This window comes from Dendronephthya gigantea, unplaced genomic scaffold (assembly GCF_004324835.1).
Source record: "Dendronephthya gigantea isolate DGI-Jeju-01 unplaced genomic scaffold, DenGig_1.0 000183F, whole genome shotgun sequence".
Lineage (NCBI taxonomy): Eukaryota > Metazoa > Cnidaria > Anthozoa > Malacalcyonacea > Nephtheidae > Dendronephthya > Dendronephthya gigantea.
Genome location: NW_021163193.1, coordinates 30,967 through 52,878, shown reverse-complemented (window position 1 = coordinate 52,878; position 21,912 = coordinate 30,967). Strand labels below are relative to the sequence as shown.

Genomic DNA, 21,912 nt, shown 5'->3' with positions numbered 1-21,912 from the left:
TTCATACTGTATTTCAATTAATTAATTTGAGGCAATGAATGGACTTTATTATGGAGTTATCGTTCCATTTGTATTGCAGTCCAAACTATCCGTGCAGCAAGAAGCACTGAATTCTAAGATCTACAATCTTGGGCAAAAGTTTTTACCCCGCATTTTAGTCGGGTCAAATTAATGCAACAACGACAATAGATAATGCCATGATAGAAAAGTTAAGTTGGGGGAATCGTTGAAATCTATTGACTCTTGTCTAACTGAACACTACACTACGTAATATTGATGCACTAAAACTATATAGCTGTAATTATAAAAAAACTGTAATTATAGCTACGATGATGGCAGACAAGATAAAATTATTTTTGGCATATCGCTTGATGAGTGTAGACGTTCATAACATGTCGACTTTGCCTAAATTTGGCCTGAACGAGCTTCGAACAACCGCGATCCCAGGTATTAGTAAATTTCTCACACACCCGTCCTCGCAGCGACTCAAAATTAGAGTTGAGATTAAATTTCAGGGATTAAATATCCTGAAGTTCGACGTCTGGCGATAAAGAGAATGGTGGTGGAAATGAGAGATCCAAATTATTCATCGTTTTTGGTGGTATCTTGGTACTCTACAAACACATAAATTATATACTGATTGAAAAGGACGTTAATTGCCTAATTTCAGTATTATATAATAGACAGCGTGTATGTTAAGTGGTACAAACCTTAGTGGTTCTCATTGGCGTTGGAGTGTTGAACATCTTAAAAGCGTGCATTGCATTTGGTGAGCTTGATAAAGAATTAAATTAAAGTTGACGACCAAAATATAAATCCTTACAGCCATTTATAGCAAACTCTATTAAAGTTTAATTAAAGTCTCTATTTAAAACTGTCTTTATGTTGATGTGAAGAAGCGTGGCTTGCATGCCGGACGATAAAATTATTTCTTTCTTTAAGAATTTATTGTTTTCATATTCAACGAACACCAAAATATTAGAATAGTGGGGCTAAATCGCCAGGCTGGCTACGTATTTCAATCTAATACCTTCCATTTTGTCATTTCATTGATCACAAAATAAGCCCCCCTTTCAACTAAGCCTCCCTTTCTTAACCACTCTTCTGGAAAGGGTGGGAAAAGAATAAATTCGGTAACGATTGGTGGTCATATACATTTAAGAATAATAAAGAACAAAAAATTTAGGCCTACCGTCTGCCGAATAATTAAAAATCAATCACTTACCCGCTGAGCCATTCATTCCTTGCAGGCGTGTTGGTACTCTGTAACAAAAATATTTTATCAATTGATCAATGGAAAAGACACAAAAGGCAGCGAGTATAACTTAACCTCGATTCGACAATAGGACAAAGTTAGCCACATTCAGACGCCTATATTAGGGTTAGGTTGATAGCAAGCAATATTGCAACCATTCTAATTATATAGCTACAACAATAGCAAATCATAGTTTATTAGTTCAATAGATATTGCGATTTCCAGTTGAGCGTAGAATTGCGAAAGTTTGTTCGTTAAGTTTTGTAGTTTGAGAGCAATGTTTGTGACGTCATCTAATAATGTTGTTAGGCGACGCTCACCAAGTTGTCAAGGGAAACTGTCAATTTTGTGACTATAAATAAAAGATCTGTATAGCGGTTGATAGCCGCTATTTTTACAGTATCTATTTATAGCCATTAGAAAAAAAACTTGAAACAAATAACAGATAAAACTTCAAGAGGCTAAGAATCATTGGGAGGATGAAGATGTGCAATTTCAACCAAGCCCAAGGGTAGCCTGCCTATTTGTTTAGCTGGATCTCATTAGCCAGAAGAAATAGTTTTTCTGTACTGACGTATATCATTATATATCATGTACTGTATATTGATGAGCTTATTAGCTTGAACCTATGGTGATGAACTATTAAATTGAAAGCTTCCAGCAGTCAGCACCATGCTGTGGTCAGCACTATAATTGTCTGACTGCACAGGTGATGCTCCTTCCATGGTATAAAACCAGTGATTATGGTCCCTGTGCAGGTCATATGCTTTTCTATACTTGCAAATGATAATGCAGAGGTTGTATTAAGGAAGATTAGAACCAGGGATGTTTGTAGGTCAAGATATTCATGGCAATTATTATTGATTATATGCAAAAGGGGCTTTCCAGCTTCTCCCAGATTAGCCTGCAATGACTGGAAAGGTTCTTTGGAAAAGAAATAAACAAAGCCTTATCAATTTTAATATTCATTTTCTTTTAACAAAACATTGTATTTTGTAAAAATCATAAAACAGTTTTTGTATTTAAGAATGTGTGTAGTTCTTGTGTAAAATAGTATAGTTGTCTCAATGCCATTTGCATAATATGCCTCCAGTTGATCCACCAAACCCTATGTTATCCTTGCAAAAAAAAAGGTGGGTCAGAGATTAAGTGTGTGTATTTATACAAGATTATAACAGATAATTTAGTGTCAGCTACTGAGGCCATGATGATGCCTCAATTGGAGGTGTGAATGAATTTAGGCAAGTTATTCTCAGACCTTACTCCTTCAGAATTTTAATTCCTATTGCATCCTTCAAATACTTTGATCTAATATATCTCGTATTTTCTTCATCAAAAGATGGGCTAGACACATTGATCTGGTTGGACCTGGCTCAACTACATGGATGTAAATCAGTGTAAAATATAATGGATAAACAAATATTAATAGAAATATGTTGTAGGTAAGCAAATTAAAGCCCCGTTTACACTACACTGGATTTATTGGCACGGCACGGCTAAAATGGGTACCCGTGCCCATTTCATCTGTGCTAGGCCTTTGTTTTGGTAGCCCGAACGCCAATAAAAATGGGCACGGGTACCAATTTTAGCCGTGCCGTGCCAATAAATTGAGTGTAGTGTAAACGGGGCTTAAATGTTAGTAAAATATATCATTTCGGTTTTCAGATCTTTCATAGCCGTCGAACTACGAAACTATACTTTTACTTGACGTTCAGGTTCAGACATCAAAAATTTCCTCTTTGATAAGTAAATTGCAGTAGGAACAAGCAGAGCAAATTGCTGCTTCTTTGTTGAAGTTGAAAAGAACCAGCAAAAAGGGAAAAAATCCATCAGTTTTTGTGCAATTACAAAAATGTCGTTAAAACAAAATTCTTGTTTTTATCGAAAACCAGGAGGTTGCTCGCATTTTTTCATGCTTTGGATCCCGGTTGGTAAGTGGTAACTATCATTTTTTTTAAACATCAAAACACGTTTATTAATAGTAGGCAACTAAAAAACTAAATATAAAAGTTCTACAGAATATTTACAAAAACAACTTAACTAGACTAGCTAATGTTGATGTGATGGATGCAGTCCTCCAACTTCGAATCCAACACAATTTAGTCCTCCAACTTCGAATTCCACGAACACACACCACGCGAGCTCTAATCAAAGCAAAGGTGATCTTTCGTCGTAACCAGCTAACCACAATAGATGGAGAATGATTCTTCCTGTCAGCCAGCTTCGCACCCAGGAAGGAGAGAAAATGTTGGGTCTCTCTTCCGCATCCGCCAAAGGCGCTGAAGACGACCGGTGTGAAGGAGCCATGCTCGACTTCAACAATCCGTTTGTTGTAATGTCGCTTCTTTTCCCGTTCGCTGGCTTTAAACGAACTGCTCAACCTTGGCGTCGATGTGTTGAGGCGTAACTACCATTGCAAATAAGAACCAGTGGCGTCAATCTGACGTCAGCGAAGGCCAAAATCCGCCATGTTTTTTGCTTCACTTTTTGCATTTCAAAACATTAGGAGCACTGATTTCCTGCAAGTCCTCCAGGAATTATAGTATAGCTCAGTGGGTGATTACTTTTCGCCAATTACAAAATCAAGCATAAATCTCTTGTTTTTATGAGTGCAACGTCCGGAAAACGAAAGATTAGGCTACCTTTTAATTAAGGAAAGATTGCAAAATTTCCTTTGAAAATGCAACCGGCCATCAACACAATTTAGTTCATCTGGTACGTCTGAGAGTATGTTTGCTTAAATTTGCTTAGCAGTTTACCTTTTTAGGCGAACGACGTTTTGCAATTCTAGGACTGCGTCGTAAAGAGGAATTATCACGCGGTTTCTTTGACTTCGTCGTACGACGTCTGCCAGGAGTTGACGTGTTGTCATCTAGTGAAAAAAATGAAGACGATATAAGACATCTTGCAAATAATGCGTGGTTAAACACTGAACAGAACTGAACCAATCTCAATAATACGAACAAAACATGAATAAAACATAACCGAAAACAAAATCGCTAAAAGTGTACGATAAGAAAAAACGAAAACGTCAATCTCGTAGCTGCGACGACTACGTATGCTAGAAGAAACCGAGCACCCCCTGGCCTTTCGTAATAACCCGTTTTTTTCCCAAACACGAGAAAAGTGACTTCAATGTTTTTCTTTTAATTTTTAACAATAATCTTTTTGATATGGATTTAGACAGATATGATCGCGATATCAAATTTATTAAAGAACGATTTCAAAGTCATCTTGACATGTATGTCATGTCACTTTGGTCGTCTGAGGCCTAATTAAATCGAATTAGCTGCTTACTTTCAACATTTATCTTTGGTAAGTTTCCTTCAGATGATGCTATGTTGCTTTCAAGTTCTCTTGCATTAATTACCGAAGTTTTATCAAATGGATTAAATGATATGGGCCAAAAATTACCCACAAATTTTGTGACCCTTTCGAAAAACGATAATGAATCCCTTTGTTCATTTGTCACCGCTGCAAAAATGAAAAAAAAAGAAATTGGAGACATGCCATTCAAATGCCATGTGTATATTTGTCTAAATAAGTTAAAGGGAGAATGACTGATGCCAAAATTGTTGGAAAATTTTATTGACAATAGGTATCCACCAAACAATATCGTGGGAAAAAACATACGCAGTTAAAATCATATCGTGAAAAAATAAAGAGATACGCCAGAAAACAGATCATCAGAAAAGATTATGAAGTTTATAGAATAAAATTATTTGACAAAAATACCATGAGAAAAAACTTACCAATATCCTTCGCTAGTCTTGGGACCTTTCTTGCCCGGCAATTTTCGTCGTTGTGGAGCTTTCGTTTTACGTCTAAACGTTCAGCGTTTAACAGCTAGGAAATACTGACAACGATCGCTAAAATAATCCAGATATGCCATAAACTTAACTTGTTTTCTCGAGTATCCTACCTTGGTTACAATGAACGTTGCTTGTGTCTGTAATTATTGCCTGAAAGGCATCCACCTCCCAATCATAGATAGTCCAACGCCACATGACAGGCACAAAGTACGACCTCCTTAGTCTGAAATCAAGAAACAATAAACGGCCTTGTATACGGATCTAAAGAAACATTGTCAGCAACAACGCATTGCACGCCTGTATTTTTTTATTTTTCGGTTGAGAAATGCGCGATATAGTTAGTTTAGTGGCTTGATACAAAGTCCCGGAAATAGTCAAATGCACATTTTGAATAAGAAAATTAGGCGTCCAAATGTTTCGCTAAAAGACCAAAATTGAAACGCAATGCAAAATGGGATGCCATCTTAAAGGTCTTCCTAATCGATCCTGGAAATTTCTCTGGGAAGACACAAAAAACGCGAGGATATTTCTAATTATGTTTAATTAATTAATTATGTCTAATTAATTGTCTAGTGATCGATTGGCTTGTTTCACTGCTTCATTGTTCCATTTTGTTTTGTTCTCTAGAATTTATGTATATACCCAAAACTTTTTTCTTAGCGAATGACAATCTCATTTACCAACTATCGTGTAAAGATAACTCAAAAAGCAATAAAGCTAACTTGACAAAATTCCAGAGCTTAGGTTGAACACATTTGTCACTTCTAGTTCATGCAATTAAAATATAAAAGACTTTGTAATGTAAAACGTCATGTAAAATGTGATGTAAAATGTAATGCAAATTTATGTACATTTTCAGTTTACCAATAAGGTAAAAATATTTACAGCTAAATAATTTCATGGTTATAACGATAGACTGGTTAGTCATTGCGTTTGTTTATTTTCCATCGCGTTACTATGGTAATTGCATAACTATATGGTAACTCCTCTTACTCAGAATAAGGGCTGCTTTCCACTGTTGCGTTTTCTCACGCGCGGAAAATTTTAATTGCTTCCAAATTGTTATTTTACATATGGGTCAACAAATGCATACTAAAATACTCGACTAGCTTTTTCAAATATGACATATATAAGCCTTTAGACTTTTATCAAAAACGCGTTTTTAGCGTTTTTCCGAAAAAAAGGATACTTTTTTTTAGTGGACCGCTTCAAAAATCGATTGAGGTATAGGTTCACATGCATGCATACACAACATATGTATACTATATTCAAACCTGTCTGGAGGCAAGCGAAGTAGTATAGGAAGAATCTGTGCAATGCCTGAGCGGCAGAGCAGATCATCTGAAAAATAACGTTTGACACATTTACATGAACAACAGAATTATCTGAGAAAGATTTACGCGTGAGATAAAATAATGGCCAGCATGATTGGCCCAGGGGTATCAATATACAAAAGATTACGGATCACTACAGGGTATACAAAGGCTTTAAATAGAAATTGGAATTGGAATGGTCTCGAATCTTTGTTTTGTGGTTTGCGATCCCATTGCCATTGGTGTAATGGGTAATATTTGATATAAAAATGAACATGTTGGAACGCGCAAAGCAGACACATATAACTACCATGATGTGATTTATATACTTTAATCGAGACTACATCACACGATGCCGGCATAGAATTCTGCCTATACTCTAGAAAATCATCACGGTTTAGGATAAGTATTAACCGCGGTGTAACCGGATAAGTATTATCAGGTTTTGACGTTGCGGTCACACAGCACCGGTTCCAATGCTTGTTTCGTTTTCTTATTCAGAAATAAATTCGTAAAATACGACATAATGAAAGGTTTGCTTTGTTTACATATGGAATAAAAAAATACATGTACCAGAGATGGCTTGAAGTATACCAAGTGATGCTTGAAATATAACAGAGGTCCCTTTAATACAAAAAATAAGTTGTATAACGATATGCCCAAAAATAGACCCATATTGCACTTATCCGTCAGGCAGAACTGAGTTAACGTTCTAGTTCCGCCTGTTTATTCGTGAAAAAATTATACCCCTCATAATCGGGGAATGTCTTGATAATCAAAGAATAAGTTGTATAACGATTTGCCTAAAAATAGACCCAAAAATGACTCGACGTTCTGACCCAATAGACGTTTTCGGTAATTACCTCACCACATGTTAACATCACAACGTTTTAAATTTAGAACAACCTTAAATGAAATTGATTTCAAGTTTTACTCTCTCGAGCCACGTGCAAAGATGCAAAACATCCTTCTTCACGACATGAATGAATTTTTGTTTTGTTTTGACCAATAAATGTGGAAATATGCCATAACACGAGAACGAGGCTGAAGGGGCAAGACCGCATCGTTCCAGCGTTATGGCTTATTCCCATACTTATTAATCAAAATGAAAAATTATTTTTCATGCACGGGTTATAGAAGGATGTTTTGCATCTTTGCGCATAGTTTGTAGGAGTAAAACTTAAAATCCATCTTATTTAAGGTGGTTCTAAATTTAAAACGATAATAATGTGACGTAATTACCGAAAAGGTCTAAAACGGTCTTCATGGGTTAGTATATAAATTTGAAAATGATTCTAGCCTCTGAATGGTCGACCGTTAAAGCGGAATTTTCAAAGTGGCAGAGAGTTGTTTATGTCAAAGTGATAGATCAATAAAACCACAAAGTCAAAAGTCAAAGTAAAAAACTAAGTTGTAAAACTATATTTTGCGAAAACATAGTTTTATATTTGAATCGCTCTATAACTGTTGACATAACATGCATATTTGCATAACATGCATATTGCATTAACATGCATATTTGCATAACATGCATATTTGCATAACATGCATATTTGCATAACATACATATTTACGTCACACATATTTTACAAACGTAAACATGTATTTTCTACAACAGTTCTTTTTAAAAAATCACCTTATATGTAATTATACTAAAGCAATTATTCACCTCCGGCTCGGATATATCGTTGTCGCTGAATAAAAACCCCGACTTCGTCCCGGTTTTTATTCAGCCATATATCCACCATGCCTTCAGGGAATATATGTTAAATATCAGAGTTAGTATATATTCATATACTGCTGATGAAGGCCTTTAGTTCGAAACTGTCTATATTCGGTTGTTGTTATACCAGATTTAATGAGAATTTGTATAAGCGGAACGTACCGACTCTCTCTTGTATAGAATTATACTTGAAGGAAATTTCACACTGACATACCGTCCAACAATAGAAGATCCCATATAGTAAGAACGCTGTCCCAACATGGAAGACTAGTGTAAAGTGCCATAAACCATGGCGTAATGTACAATAATGGATCAATACCATTTTCTTTCTGAAATTTATACGAAATAAACCGATAAATTGTTAACTACATCAAAATTAAATTTTTAGAACACGTGAAACTTGGAAAATATAGCCTAGCGAAGTTGGAAAATTTGGAATACTTTTGTATTAGTCATGTATCACTAAATTAGCTACACATTTCTGCCCATGATAAAAAGTATACAAAAATTGCTTGCTTCGCCGGCATGTCTATATTTTCCATACTATATACTTGACATTTTGCTGCCAAACTTGTATTTATTGTTTTTACTGTGCCAATTATATTTATTTCAGGTTGGCATCAAATGTGGTATAACAACTGCTTAAAATAGACAAAACACTTCGAGAAGTGTTTTGTCTATTTTAGGTAGTTCTTATACCACATTTGATGCTAAGTTGTTTGAAGACGCTGCCACGCTGGTCTCTGGTTTTATTTCAGGTCGCTCTTTTTAGCTGTGGTAATAAATTTCCTTCTTGTTACCTAGATCATTGGTCTATTATGAAAGTGGTCCATTGGCAAACTAAAATTATAACGGCTACTAGAACAACAGTGAGGATGTGTTTTATTCATACATTTAGTTCTACCTGACGGATTTCTATTGTGGGTTATTGCACTGATAAAAGAAATCCGTCGGGCTGACCTGAATTGTCGTTCTAGTTACGCCTCTGTTGATTCGTGAAAAAATTATACCCCTCTGATAATCGAATTTAATTTTTTATGGATCAAGGTTTCTGATTCTTAACCTACCAAGTGTTCGTGAAGTCTTGGTATTTTCTGACTAAGTAATCTTTCAAATACCAGAGAATGCCTCTGAATTCTGTAGAGAGAATAACAAAAAAAGCAGTTTCCGTGAATAAAACTTGGCAGGTACTTGGCATGTTCTACCAAACATCGTAAGCTGTCTATAGTATAGTATAGCATAGCATAGCATAGCATAGCATAGCATAGCATAGCATAGCATAGCATAGCATAGCATAGCATAGCATAGCATATAGCATAGCATAGCATAGCATAGCATTGGCCCCGGTTGTACGCGAAAGCTGCATATAGTGCCATCCCCCGGATAGCAATTTTTCAACCGTTGCAAACATGCCTGAAAAGCAATGAAATTACAGCTAATAAATTACACTGATCAAACGGGATTTTAGACCGATTGAAAAAACACTATCCGGTGCATGCATCATAACACTTAGCTTTCGTAACGGCCTCTGCATGCTATTTCTGCCGCCTAACATTTAAAAAAAATAGAGTAGCTATATACTTGGAAAGCGTGGAATCAAAATAACCAGACAAATATTTTGGTCTTTCAATGAGAGACGCCAACATCCAGAATGCATCCTATTGAGACATGAAGCAGTACAAGGCATGAATTCACTTAAAATTATATATGTCCTCAGTATCACGTCATCATATATAACTACAGCTAGTACAGTAGGAGAAAGCATATATAACGAACCTCTTCGCACATCTGTGTTAACAACATTCCAGCAATATAAGACATACCTTATTGATGATAAAATAAATAGAGATTACTTCATGGTTGGCGAGTACGTACGATTTTTATGTACTAGTTGTGAAGGATCGCAAAACGAACGAGCGAGCGCAGCGAACGAGTGAGTTTGCGATCCTTCACAACGAGTTCATAATAAAAATCGTACAAACGAGCCAACCATCAAGTAATTTGTTTATTAAATGTGTACAGAGATCAATTCGACAACGGCACGTTTTTAATGGCGAGCAACAAAAATCGAAATTTTATGCATCAAAACATATTTATTACCGTTCAGTTTCTTTGTACTTTTGTTCAATAGAAGTTAGATATTCTTTCCGAAAGATCATCTTGAAAAAAAATGTAAACAAATTGCCGCCAAAATGAGATACGCCAATTTTTCAGGTGTGAAGAATATCGTACGTCCAATCAAAGCCGTGTATGGCATTTTTTCACACGTGAAAAACATCGTACGTCCAGCCAAATTGCATAAATTAATTTATACAGTGAAATACGATCTTTATTTCATCATTCTGCTGTGCATAAATCTCTATACACATTATAATAAAGCAAATTATTTGGTGTAAAACGCAATACACTTTATACAGCCATGCATGGCAACAAAAACATGGATTGTGAAAGAACATGAAATGTGATAATTATAACAAGATCGTCAGCGTTTCCCGACATTTGTTTTTGTTTCTGAAGTTGAAGTATGGATACTGTATATGCATATAGTTAATCACAATAATCTGATTATTAATGAACATTTCTTTGCACTTTGCCAGTTTGCCAGCCTTCAGTAAACTTATGTCAGTTCCGCGCTTTCGTTTTTGAAAAACCTATAGTCAACTCGCGTCATTACCTTGACAGTAGGAAACTTGTGGATTGTACAGGACATAGACGGCTAAGATGCGAAATAATGCAGCACGTCCTTCTTTACCCGAAATTGTGCCCGCCATAAACATTTTGTGTGTTGGAAATGTCCGATCTAAAGATAATTTATAGTGACTGGTGAGTCGGGGGCTGTAGTATGATGTCATACATATAGCATTATTATATGCTATAATTATATGCTATATGTATGATATCAAACCTGGCCCATGACTGTTGGGCTACCTGTGATCAGAGTTGAAAAACAATACAACGAGACCCTGCATCGACGCTGCATGCTTAAAGAGAAAATTTTAAGGATTATACTCCTATCATGCAGAAACGGTTTACGTTTACCTGCATCAAGGAGAACCTGTCTGAATGCATTCAGATGGGTGCGTGTAACTTCGTCCAATTCTAATTTAGGTCTTTCAATCATGATTGTTTCCTCGTCTTCATACGAACCTACAGTAAATAATTATATAAAGATGTCTTAGGGCTGACATTTAAAAAAAACACTATTCAATATGAAAAATATCAACAGGGCAGCATAAAAGTACATTATTATTACACATGCAAACAGTAGCGTAGCCAGAGCCTGACGATTTGTCCCGCTATGCTCATATTTTGGTGTTCATTGACTGTGAAAACAATGAATTTCTAAAGAAATGAATAATTATACCAACACGAAATTTACATAGAGGGACAAAATCGACAAGCTGGCTACGCCAATGCATGCAAAACTGTTGCGCCTATATTATATCCACCTATTTGAAAGAAATTATGCATGCATGGAGTGGAATAAATCAACGCATCTTTTATTAAATAACGAATTACGAATTTGATTAAAACATCGATTGCATCATTCATTACATGCAATATAAATTTAATATGTCCATCAGTATCCCATTTTCGTTTAGAATTATCTGTTTTTCATCTTGTCATACATGCATCTATTATAGGAAAGTGTATGGTTCGTTTCCTCTTGAAATGTGTTGCCATTCGAAGAAAAGCTTGCAAAATGTCACTGAACAAGTGCCCTATACTTTTTCTGGAAACAAGGGGCAATTTTGTTTTTAAACTAAAGGCAAAGCCAATCAGAATGCCTAATTTTTTAATACTTTTAGGCAAAATAAGCAATCCATCATGTAATTATGCAGTCGTGGCCGAGTGGTTAAGGCAGATTGCAACCCGCGCAGGTGTCGCTCGGAAGAAATCCAAGAAAGATTTTAAGTACAACAAAATTTAAATGTCTTTTAAATTTCAAGCATCACTGCTAGAGTTCTAAACATAATATGGACGATCTTCATTGTTATCAGTTTCATTATTCATAGAATTGATATATATATATATATATATATATATATATATATATATATATATATATATATATTATTTACAGATTTCTTGCAGGCGTTCAATTGCAATCATAGTCCTTAAGGTAACTGGGTGGCCTTCTTTGACGTTGTGGTCTGTTGCCTGTCAAGGTTTGTGGTGCAGGAACGGTTGTTGGGCCTATGGGTGCTATCAAACATTGTGGTTTGTTGCCTGCCAAAGTTTGTGGTGGTTACGGTTGTTGGGTCTATGGGTGCTGTCTCTTCCTGGGTTCGGCCTATGGGTGCGGTCTCTTCCTGGGTTCCATCATCCAATGCTGGGTCGTCCAGAGGTTCGTCCTTGTCCTGTCAGGATATGGACCATAAACGGTACTTCCTCCATCCGAAGTCTCAGCTTGTCAGGATTTAATGCAATTCCGCGTTCCTTGCAGCAGCGCAGAAGGTTGATCAATTTAACGTCATGGTCCTTCTCTGCTTCTTCCTTTGTTACACCGACGCCATAGATTAAAATATCGTCCGCTATGTTGAACGTACCATCGAGACCCTCTAGAGCAAGATTCACCTGCTTTTGAAAGATCTCGGAAGAGACGCAAAGGCCGAAGTGTAACCAGAGCCATCGATAGCGACCGTATGGAGTAGAAAAGGTGGTCAGCATGCTCAATTCCGTGTCAAGTGGGCAGTGCCAGTATCCGGAACGAAGGTCAACTGTGGAGAAAAATTTTGCTTTGGAGAGCTCAGGTAGGATCTCGTCGAGGATAACCATCTGATGCCGTTCCCTCTTGAGGGCGGTATTAAGGGGATGTCATCACATTTAACGCCTTTAAGAGAGGACTTCTGAAATACTATGAACACGCTGTTCAACATGTCTTTGATACATACCCGCGATTCTACCGATAATCCTGGCAGCATTCCTTCCATCATATTCTGTAACCCCAAGGTCAACTAACATGGTACGAACTTCAGACAATTTCTCCTATAAAGAAATACTATTTACATCAACATTTAGCTCAAAACTAAAAGCAATAGTTTGGAGTTTGCAAAAAAAGTGAACATCGCTATCTATAGCAACAAATGAAAAATATTCCTGGTATTAACTACTTTTTAACCGAGTGTGAGGTCTGTACGGGAAAGTATTGCCTGAGATTTTTCGTCTGTGCGATAAAAACCGAAGGCAATACTTTCACGCACAGACCGAGCAAACGAGGTTAATAAAGGATTTATTATATGGCTTTGTTAGATTGCAATTTTTTTAAGATTGATAGATAAAATTGGCTGTTTTTGTTGTTGTTTTGCTCAGCGTTGATATCTTCGGCTTCAAACGTGGCATTTGGGTCATTTGTTTCCCCAGGATAGTAAAATTCTCGGGGAGTGCTCCTCGTCGCCACTGTACGGCATATGGCTTTTATTCGTTTCTTTTTCCAAAATTTGATTTCTATAATGAATGTTTTCACGAGCGCGCAAGATGAATTTTTGAGCGGGCAAGATTACCTTTTCCACACCGATAATCAACCAATCAGTGCGCGGCATTTACCTCTAGTCCACTTATCTGCAGTCTGTATATATAGCTATATTAATATAATCGGAGGTATAAAAGCAACTTAGGCTAAGCAAAATAATATAATTTTCACCACTGTCCTCATTAAACTTTGTGAGTGTAGCAAAAAAGGCAATCGCTTAGCCCAATATTAAAAAATATTCGACAAGTCACAGTTAATAATATTTAATCATAAAAGAGAATATACAAAATCACAGTTCTCAAAGTTGTCTCACTCACGATCACTCTCGCTCTACTCTCGTTCTCGTTACACCCTATCTAATAAATGATTGCAATTCTATCTCGTCATGCACGATCGATCAATTACTTACGTCATGCACGATCCTTGAATAATATGTCCTTAAATGGTAATAATAGTAACTTTGCTTATAATTATGTTCTTATCTATCCTGTCAGTCTCCGACACATTCCCCCATATAATTCGAGCTAGAGTTATATGTTCTGAAGAGACTGACATCGTCGTGGGTTCATCGTCCTTTCGACTACCTGCATGTTAACAAAACTAAGTTTAATAAGATTAAAGGTGATAAACGTGTCTATTCATTGTCCTAACTCGTGTCCCTGTTCGTTTGTGCTTGCTGCTCTATTCGCAGGGTTGCTGCCGCTCGAAGTCAACTCCCAGCACTCCCAGGGTTCGTGCCTTGAGTCCGCGTCGGTGGTAATCGGCCCGGGGGTGGTCTTTGGTAGGCTCGCGACCTGAACCTGACACAACCATGACACTTACTTCGTACTTGTTTCACCAGTCGCCGTAATTTCGCGACCCAATACCTCTCGCGTATTTTGGCCATCGTTGCCAATGCTCCGCCATGGATTCGTTACCTACTACGTTCCCTCCTCGACTCCCCAGATCCGCCGGGTTCTGAAGTGTCGGTACATGATGCCATTCGAGACGCTCATGCTCACGAATCTTCTTCACGCGGTTGGATACGAACTGGCGATATTCCCCTTGGCCATTGATCCAATAGAGAGCCACTGTAGAGTCTAACCAGCAATGCATCTCGGTCACTGTCTCTCTCCTAAGCGCTGCCTCCACACTACTAATCAAGTTCCCAGCCATATGTCCCGCTACGCGTTCTAATCGAGGGATGGTGAGACTTTTCTTCGCAAATCTAGTAAAAGCACAAGAGCCCTTGCGTTGTTCCTCCTTCCTGTTCGACAACTGCGTATACGGCTGCTGCTACTCCTTGCTTACTCGCATCACCAAAGGCGTGAAGGTTCACCGACAAGATGGACTGGTGATGGGGCCACGGTCCTACGGTTCTCGTAAGCCTCTGGGAAACGCATATACCAGTCGTTCCACCGTCTCTACAAGGGTTGAGGGAATTCTCCATCCCAAGCCAGGTTCGATTCACACATTTCTCGGTAAAGGAGTTTTCCGCGGGTAGGGTTGTAGGTGAGACTAGGCCGAGGGGGTCGTACACCTTTGCTAGCTGGGACAGAGCATCTCTCTTGGTTGTGGCTGGATGCTCCTTGTTGGTCACCACGCTGAGTAAATCTTGTTTCTTATTCCACGGCAAACCGAGCAACTTCGTCCCGAACATTCCAGCTCCCAAACGTTGTTTGGCCAACGTCGTTTCTTTCGCGCGGACGTCGTGTTTCGCGATTTGTTGTTGATTCTCTTCGAGCTCCGGCGAATTGGAATGCCACTTATGGAGTGTGAACCTTGCATTTTCAAACACTTCAATCTTTTTCTCTCTCGCTTCTCCGGTATTAACACCTAGCTCCAGTAATCAGGTCTTCTACATAGAGACCCTTCCGCATTTCGCCAGCTAATATAGCTAACCGTTGAGCACGCCACCGAGTAGAAAGGGAGAACGCGTAAGCCCGAATAATGCTCTCGTAAATCTATACGCTACAACTGCTTCGCTTCCCGGAGAAATCTCAACGCGTCTCGTTCCGACTGTTTCACTCGGACTTGAAGGAATGCCTTTTCTAGGTCGCCGGTCAGGAGTTTAGGGTAAAATCGCGCTCGAACGAGGATGCTCCATAGAAGGTTTTGTAACGGAGGGCCAGAGTTCAAACAGTCATTCAAAGAATTTAGAATTAGATTGTTTAATAAATCAAATATTGCAGTCAGTAAGACAGAATTACAACTGATTTTACACGATATTTCTCTAACTAAATAATTTATATATTTATATATATATATATATATATATATATATATATATATATATATATATATATATATATATATATATATATATATATTTCCTAAAACGCTCTGTCTTAATTAGAGGGAGTTCATACTTTCTTATAGTTCGAAGATTATTATAAACACCCGATTTTACACTTGGTAAAAGATTATTCCATTTATGATTCTGATTTTGTTCTATTTGATCAAAAAGCTTACATAAGTTTACATAAGTATTCTCGTCTATCAAAAAGTGACTCCAGATGTCCCCGTTGCAAGGCCTCTTTGTACTTCATACCAGGGGAAATAATCCTCATTGCACGTCGTTGTATTCGTTCCAGATCATCAGATAGATATGTAGGAAGATTCGAATGGGAGACTTCACACAGGCATATTCTAACACTGATCGAACACATGCATTATAGAATTGAATTAAATATTTTTCTTTCACATCAGCTCGTCGCAGTTGTTTTAGAAGATAAAGTCGTTTTGAAGCTTTAGCAACCACCGTTTGTATGTGTTTGGTCCATTTAAAATCATCTGTTAGGATTAATCCCAAAACTTTCGCTGATTTTACAATTTCAAGATGTCGTCCATTCATAGTAATTGGATTAAACATACCTTCGTGCTTGGCAAATTGAATCCTCATCTCTTTACATTTTTCGGGGTGTAGATGTAATTTATTCTGTTCAGACCAATTAACAATTTTATCAACAACTGGCTGCAGCGCGCTATTGCTGTGTTTAGGAATGACTTTTGAAATTGTAGTGTCATCTGCATATTTCCATATATCTTCTGAGGGCTCGCCGGAAAGTCGGAGGTCGTTAATCGTAGCAAGAAAGAGCCAGGGTGAGTAATCCTTCATTACGCCATTGAAAGGCTCATTAATTCTATTTGCTAAATTTTGACCGTTATTGGAATCGTTATCATGGGAAATAGTTCCTATATAGACTGAAGATTTTTCCGGTTAGGTTTTTAGGCCGGATAGTTGCTTCACTTCATGCCACCAATCTCTAAGTTTGCAGTCGGATAGTTTTTGCATTTTTGCTTTATAATAACGTTTTCGACACTTTTTTCTTTCCCTATTTACCTTATTTCGTAGCAGCCTGAAAAGAAATATATCTCCGGAAGTAAAAGCTTTTTGCCTTTTCAGGATCAAACGTTTAAGTTCCTGCGTCATCCATGGGCGATCGTTGACTTGTACATTTGTCTTTCGTTCTGGCATAATTGTATTTAAACCGTAATTTATAACTTGTGTAAAAACTGAGAGTTTATCTTTACTAGACTGATGACATGCCAGCAGGGAATCCCATGGGACATTTGTTAGAAAACGCCCTAAACAGGCAACATAGCTCTCTTATCACGAAATTTTAATCATTTTCTTTTGTGTTTCCATCGCTTTTCGTAATTCGGGACAGACGGTGATAGTAATACGGTCAAACAAACCAAAAGGAGGGCCAGCAACTGGCGAACTATAATAAGCTTTCAAGTTGGTAAAAATTTGATCGAGTATATTCGGCCCTCTTGTGGGAAAGCTGATAATAGGCTTTAGTTGAAAACTTTTAGCAGCATGTTTAAAATCAAGTTTGTTAAAATCACCCAATAAAATTATTCCACAACTTATATAATTCACTTCAATATATTGCAATGAGGTTTTCAGATATTTGAGCATTTCTCTATTGTTAGCATTTGGAGGGTGATAAAGGACGCTAACAATTATCTTCGAAAAACCACGGGAAATTAAGTGGTTTTGGCTGTAACATTACCCATAACACATCATGATCGTCATGGTAGAGATCACCTAGGAGTTTACACTTAATATTATTTTTTATATAGAGACAACCCGTGATTTCTTTGTTTACGGTCCCTTCTTAGTAATTGGTATCCTCCTATATTGACCGAACAATCAGGAATTGAATCCTTTAACCAAGTTTCAGTTATAGCAACCATCTCACATTGATTTTGCTTCACGAGACATGCTACTTGGGGTCAACGACATCACGTTTGAGAGCGAGATGGATGAGACGAAGTATTTTAATATAGGAAGTTTCTTTCCGTAAGCAATTGAAGTACGTTTTATAGATCTTAACTGCCGGAAAATTGGTGATCTTCGAGAACGTCCACGATTATGATTAGTTTGGCTTCGTTGTCTTATGAGCACTGGGATTTCTTTTTTTGGGCGCTTAATAGAAATGGGGGTTAAATTTGGCCTCGGTCGTTTTGTGTGACCTAGACAAGTGTTCCAAATTGATCTAAAGTATGGTTGATTGACTGTAGATAAGCTTCCCAGGACTCGGTGTTTTCGAGCTGAAATTCTGACCTTAATTGAAAAGGTTTCGCTGTATACGTCGGCATCGAGTTCGATATTTCCTGGGGATTGTGCATAATTGTTCCTGGATTCTGTGTCTTTTTGTTATGGGGTGGATAGCGACCTTTTCGAAAATTCTTGGAGGAAGGGTTTGTTTGCTTATGTCTGGAGATTCGATTATTTCGGTCATTGGTTTTCTGAGATTGCATTCTGTTTGCTCTAGGTTTGTATGCTTCTTTTAGGGTAGGCTTTTCTTTTAAAGCAGGCTTATCGATTATTACGATAGAATCATTGAGCGTGCTTTGGTTGATTACTCGTATTTTCGTTAATGTGTTCTTGTCAATCTCGATCCCAGGACTCATCACAAACCAGCCGAGCTTAGTTTTCTCTGCGACAGGTTCTCCGTCTTTTCCAATGAGGGGTTTCGTACTGGTTTTGATTCGAGCGTATTCTCCACTCCCGAGTATGAGATGTATTGGGAGATGTCTCTTCGTATCGTTGTCGTCAATCTTGGCCAATTCTAGGTGTCTATAACGTTGTATTAACTTATCGTAGTTCAGGTTACTGATTGATAAGAGTTCGCTTTTATCGACTTTGGTCAATTGGACGTCCATTTCGTAACTTCCGTCAACCGAGCTCACTTTTGCGTCATAGAATTCCATCCTCGCGGTTTGGGTGGTCATTAGCATATCTATGCGTTGACGTCTTATTTCGCGTCGTTTTATATTTAGAGCGTTAATCAATTTAGCGGACTCTCAGCTCTCTGCACCGGAATCAATCAGCGCTCGACACATTACGTTGTTCACGTTTACTGTCACCACAGGAAAAATGCCCTCTCCACTTTGCCCGTCTGTCATCAACTTCAAATTCTTATCATTAGGATTGTCCTCATGCTTTTCATTCTTTTGGTCACATATTGAAGTGTGATGACGCCTTTGACAGTGGCTGCAGGCAGTTTTGCCGGCACATTCCGAAGCACGGTGGGTTTTCATTGCACAGTTAAAACATATAGGCCCTTTTCGCTAATATACGCTTTCGCTCAGTTACATCTTTAATTTTTTCGCACTGGACTGCCCTGTGGCCTAGCTCCCCGCAATTGACGCAACCCCGGGGTCTGAATTTCTCGCTACGAGCGTTAAAGAATTTTTTCCTAGCGTGCTCTTCGCGTTCCTTATTGATATTGGGGTTTCGTTTAACCCATTGCTTCAAGGCTTCAGTTAGATTTGCGAAAGTCCAGGACTCCCAGGCTGGGTCAGTGCAAACGAGATCCCCCGTATACCATATAGCTTATCTAGCGTCATAGGCACATTCCCGTTGATTTCGCTGAGCTTTCCCATTGTCTCCAGAGCTTGAAAGTAATGAGCGAGCTTTTCATAAAATTCCGCAATTTTCCGTGGGTTGGCACCCGATATCTGAGGCAGGTCTAAAATCTCTTTAATATAACATATGACTATTTCAGATTCCTTGCCATATGTCAACCAAAATGGATTTTGCTCGGTTATAGCCCTCGGGCCGAAAGGAAGGACCTCAACACAACGCTTTACTTTTGGTTCAGAGCAGTTCTAACAGATAGGTAAACTTCGTAATCGGTGCGACTGCACTTTTGTCTATCGCTTCAGTGAATTGTCCCCAGAATTTGGGCCAATGTACCACCCAACGAATTTCGTCATAACAAGTTTTGGCGATTTAGCGTCTGGTTTTGCGGCGGATTTTTCGCATTCCTCAGATTCTGCTTGTTTCTTAGCTTGCATTTCCAACTTTTTCTCATGCAACCTTAGTTCTCGTTTAAGTTGCTCCTCTTGCACTACAAACTTTTCTGCGCGTTTCGCCTCAGTTAACCATATCTCAAGTTGTGCAGTAGCCTCGTCAGCTAGTTCAAATTTGTCGTCGTCAATCTCGCGTCAATCTCACAAAGCGAACTGTCAAGTGAATTGCCAATCTCATATGGGGTACCTCAGGGGAGCATTCTAGGACCCCTTTTATTTGTCATCTATATAAATGATCTACCTAGTTTTGGAGTCTTGCTCACTTTATGCTGATGACACGGTGATTTATTGTTATGGTTCGTCATCCCAGGAACTCAATGAGAAGTTAAACAGAAACCTCTTGACAGTAGCAAAGTGGCTGAACGAACATAAACTTACTCTGAATTTAGAAAAATCTAAATGCATGCTTATAGGCAGCAATCGCAAATCAGAAAGTAAAGTGCCTCTAACAGTGTCAATCCTGGATCATAAAGTGGGTAATGTCTGTACTTTCAAGTATTTGGGAATTTTCATATCATCAGACTTTACATGGACACATCATATTGAACATATTGTGAAGAAGGTTAATCAATGGCTCGGTCTTCTTATAAGTGTTAAGCACTTATTACCATTCAAATCACGACTCCTTTATTATGCTAGTATTGTAATGCCGTTATTCGGTTATGCTGATCTAGTGAAAATTGATTACTGGACAACTGGGGTCGGTTGTTCGAAAGGCGTTTAGCTTAAACGGTGGATAAGTTCAAAATAAAAAATAAAATGATCTCTTTACTGGACAAATGAGCTGGAATATTTCGATGTAAATAGCTTAATTTTCAATGAAAGTACATGTTTAATGCATAAAATGCAGGTTCAGTCATTCACAAGATGTATGAGAGTACTTTTAAGTTTTGGCTTATCCACCGTTTAAGCTAAACACCTTTCGAACAACCGGCCCCTGATTACCATGGGATAACAAACCTGGTACACAAATTTTGCATTATTCTTTAATAACTTGCTCCCAACAATAAGTTGCCAAAACTCTCCTCTTAATTCATGTGGTATTCCATTTTTAACAAAATTCCTTAACTACAAAATTAGGACAATTATGCCTATTAATATGACAAGATTACATTTGCAGTATACATATAATTTGCATGATCCAGCAACACTGCTATAAGGCTTCATTTGTTTTAATGCATGTATACTAAACAGTAAACATTCACCCACAGACCAACACAAACATGTAAATTAGACTGTAAGAATATATATATATATATATATATATATATATATATATATATATATATATATATATATATATATATATATATATTTGTTTTAATGCATGTATACTAAACAGTAAACATTCACCCACAGACCAACACAGACATGTAAATTTGATAATAATATATATAGATAGATAAAACAGTGAACCTTTTGAGGTGAAACAGCACTGTTCTGATCAAAATTGTGATCCAGCTTTTTCCACATGGCTTGAAGTGTTTTCACATCACAAAACAGTTCATCTGTAGGACTATATTAAGTGCGGAAAACATAAAGATGAAGCTAGAAATCTAAAAATTGAAATTAATAACTGCCAGGACATTGAGAATTAATTGTGATAATATGGTAAAGAAATGTGAAGCTCGATACAGTAAATATTAACAAGCCAATTAATTATCAGGTAAGAAATAACATGCATGCTAGGAATGCATGTTGACATCACGGCAAAGAAGATGCCAAGAGTTGACAATTTTGATCAATGTAAAAATACACGTTACAAAAATCCATGACTTTTGTTGATACAAAAATAAGCAATACAAACCTATATTTATGACATCTTTGTTCACCACTTAAATGTACCGAGCCTTCTGCAAAAACGGCAAAGCCATATTCGTCAAAACCAACAACTTCAGGTCGACCTGGAATCATTGTATAAGTCTGTATATACTCTCTATTAACTATTAAAAGTTAGTAAAGTAACGAAACTAACGATTACAATTCATGAAAGTAAATGAAATGACACAAATGGTCAGTGGGCTTACTTC

The 21,912-nt window shown here is 37.6% G+C and overlaps 1 protein-coding gene across 1 annotated transcript; it reads right to left on the bottom strand.

Annotated features, from left to right (window-relative positions):
- Window positions 1–21,900, bottom strand: LOC114538399 (TBC1 domain family member 1-like). The gene is made up of 19 exons (XM_028559577.1): window positions 21,690–21,900; window positions 21,299–21,398; window positions 20,843–20,950; window positions 12,999–13,092; window positions 11,143–11,250; window positions 10,778–10,903; window positions 9,880–9,926; window positions 9,685–9,761; window positions 9,171–9,240; window positions 8,318–8,432; window positions 6,954–7,004; window positions 6,342–6,408; window positions 5,178–5,290; window positions 5,008–5,079; window positions 4,553–4,729; window positions 4,015–4,127; window positions 1,226–1,263; window positions 711–774; window positions 1–614 (listed from the first exon to the last, which is right to left on the bottom strand). The coding sequence occupies exons 1-19, from the start codon at window positions 21,794–21,796 to the stop codon at window positions 519–521; spliced, it is 1,743 nt and encodes a 580-aa protein (XP_028415378.1). The 5' UTR covers window positions 21,797–21,900; the 3' UTR covers window positions 1–518.
- Window positions 21,901–21,912: the final 12 nt, after the last annotated feature.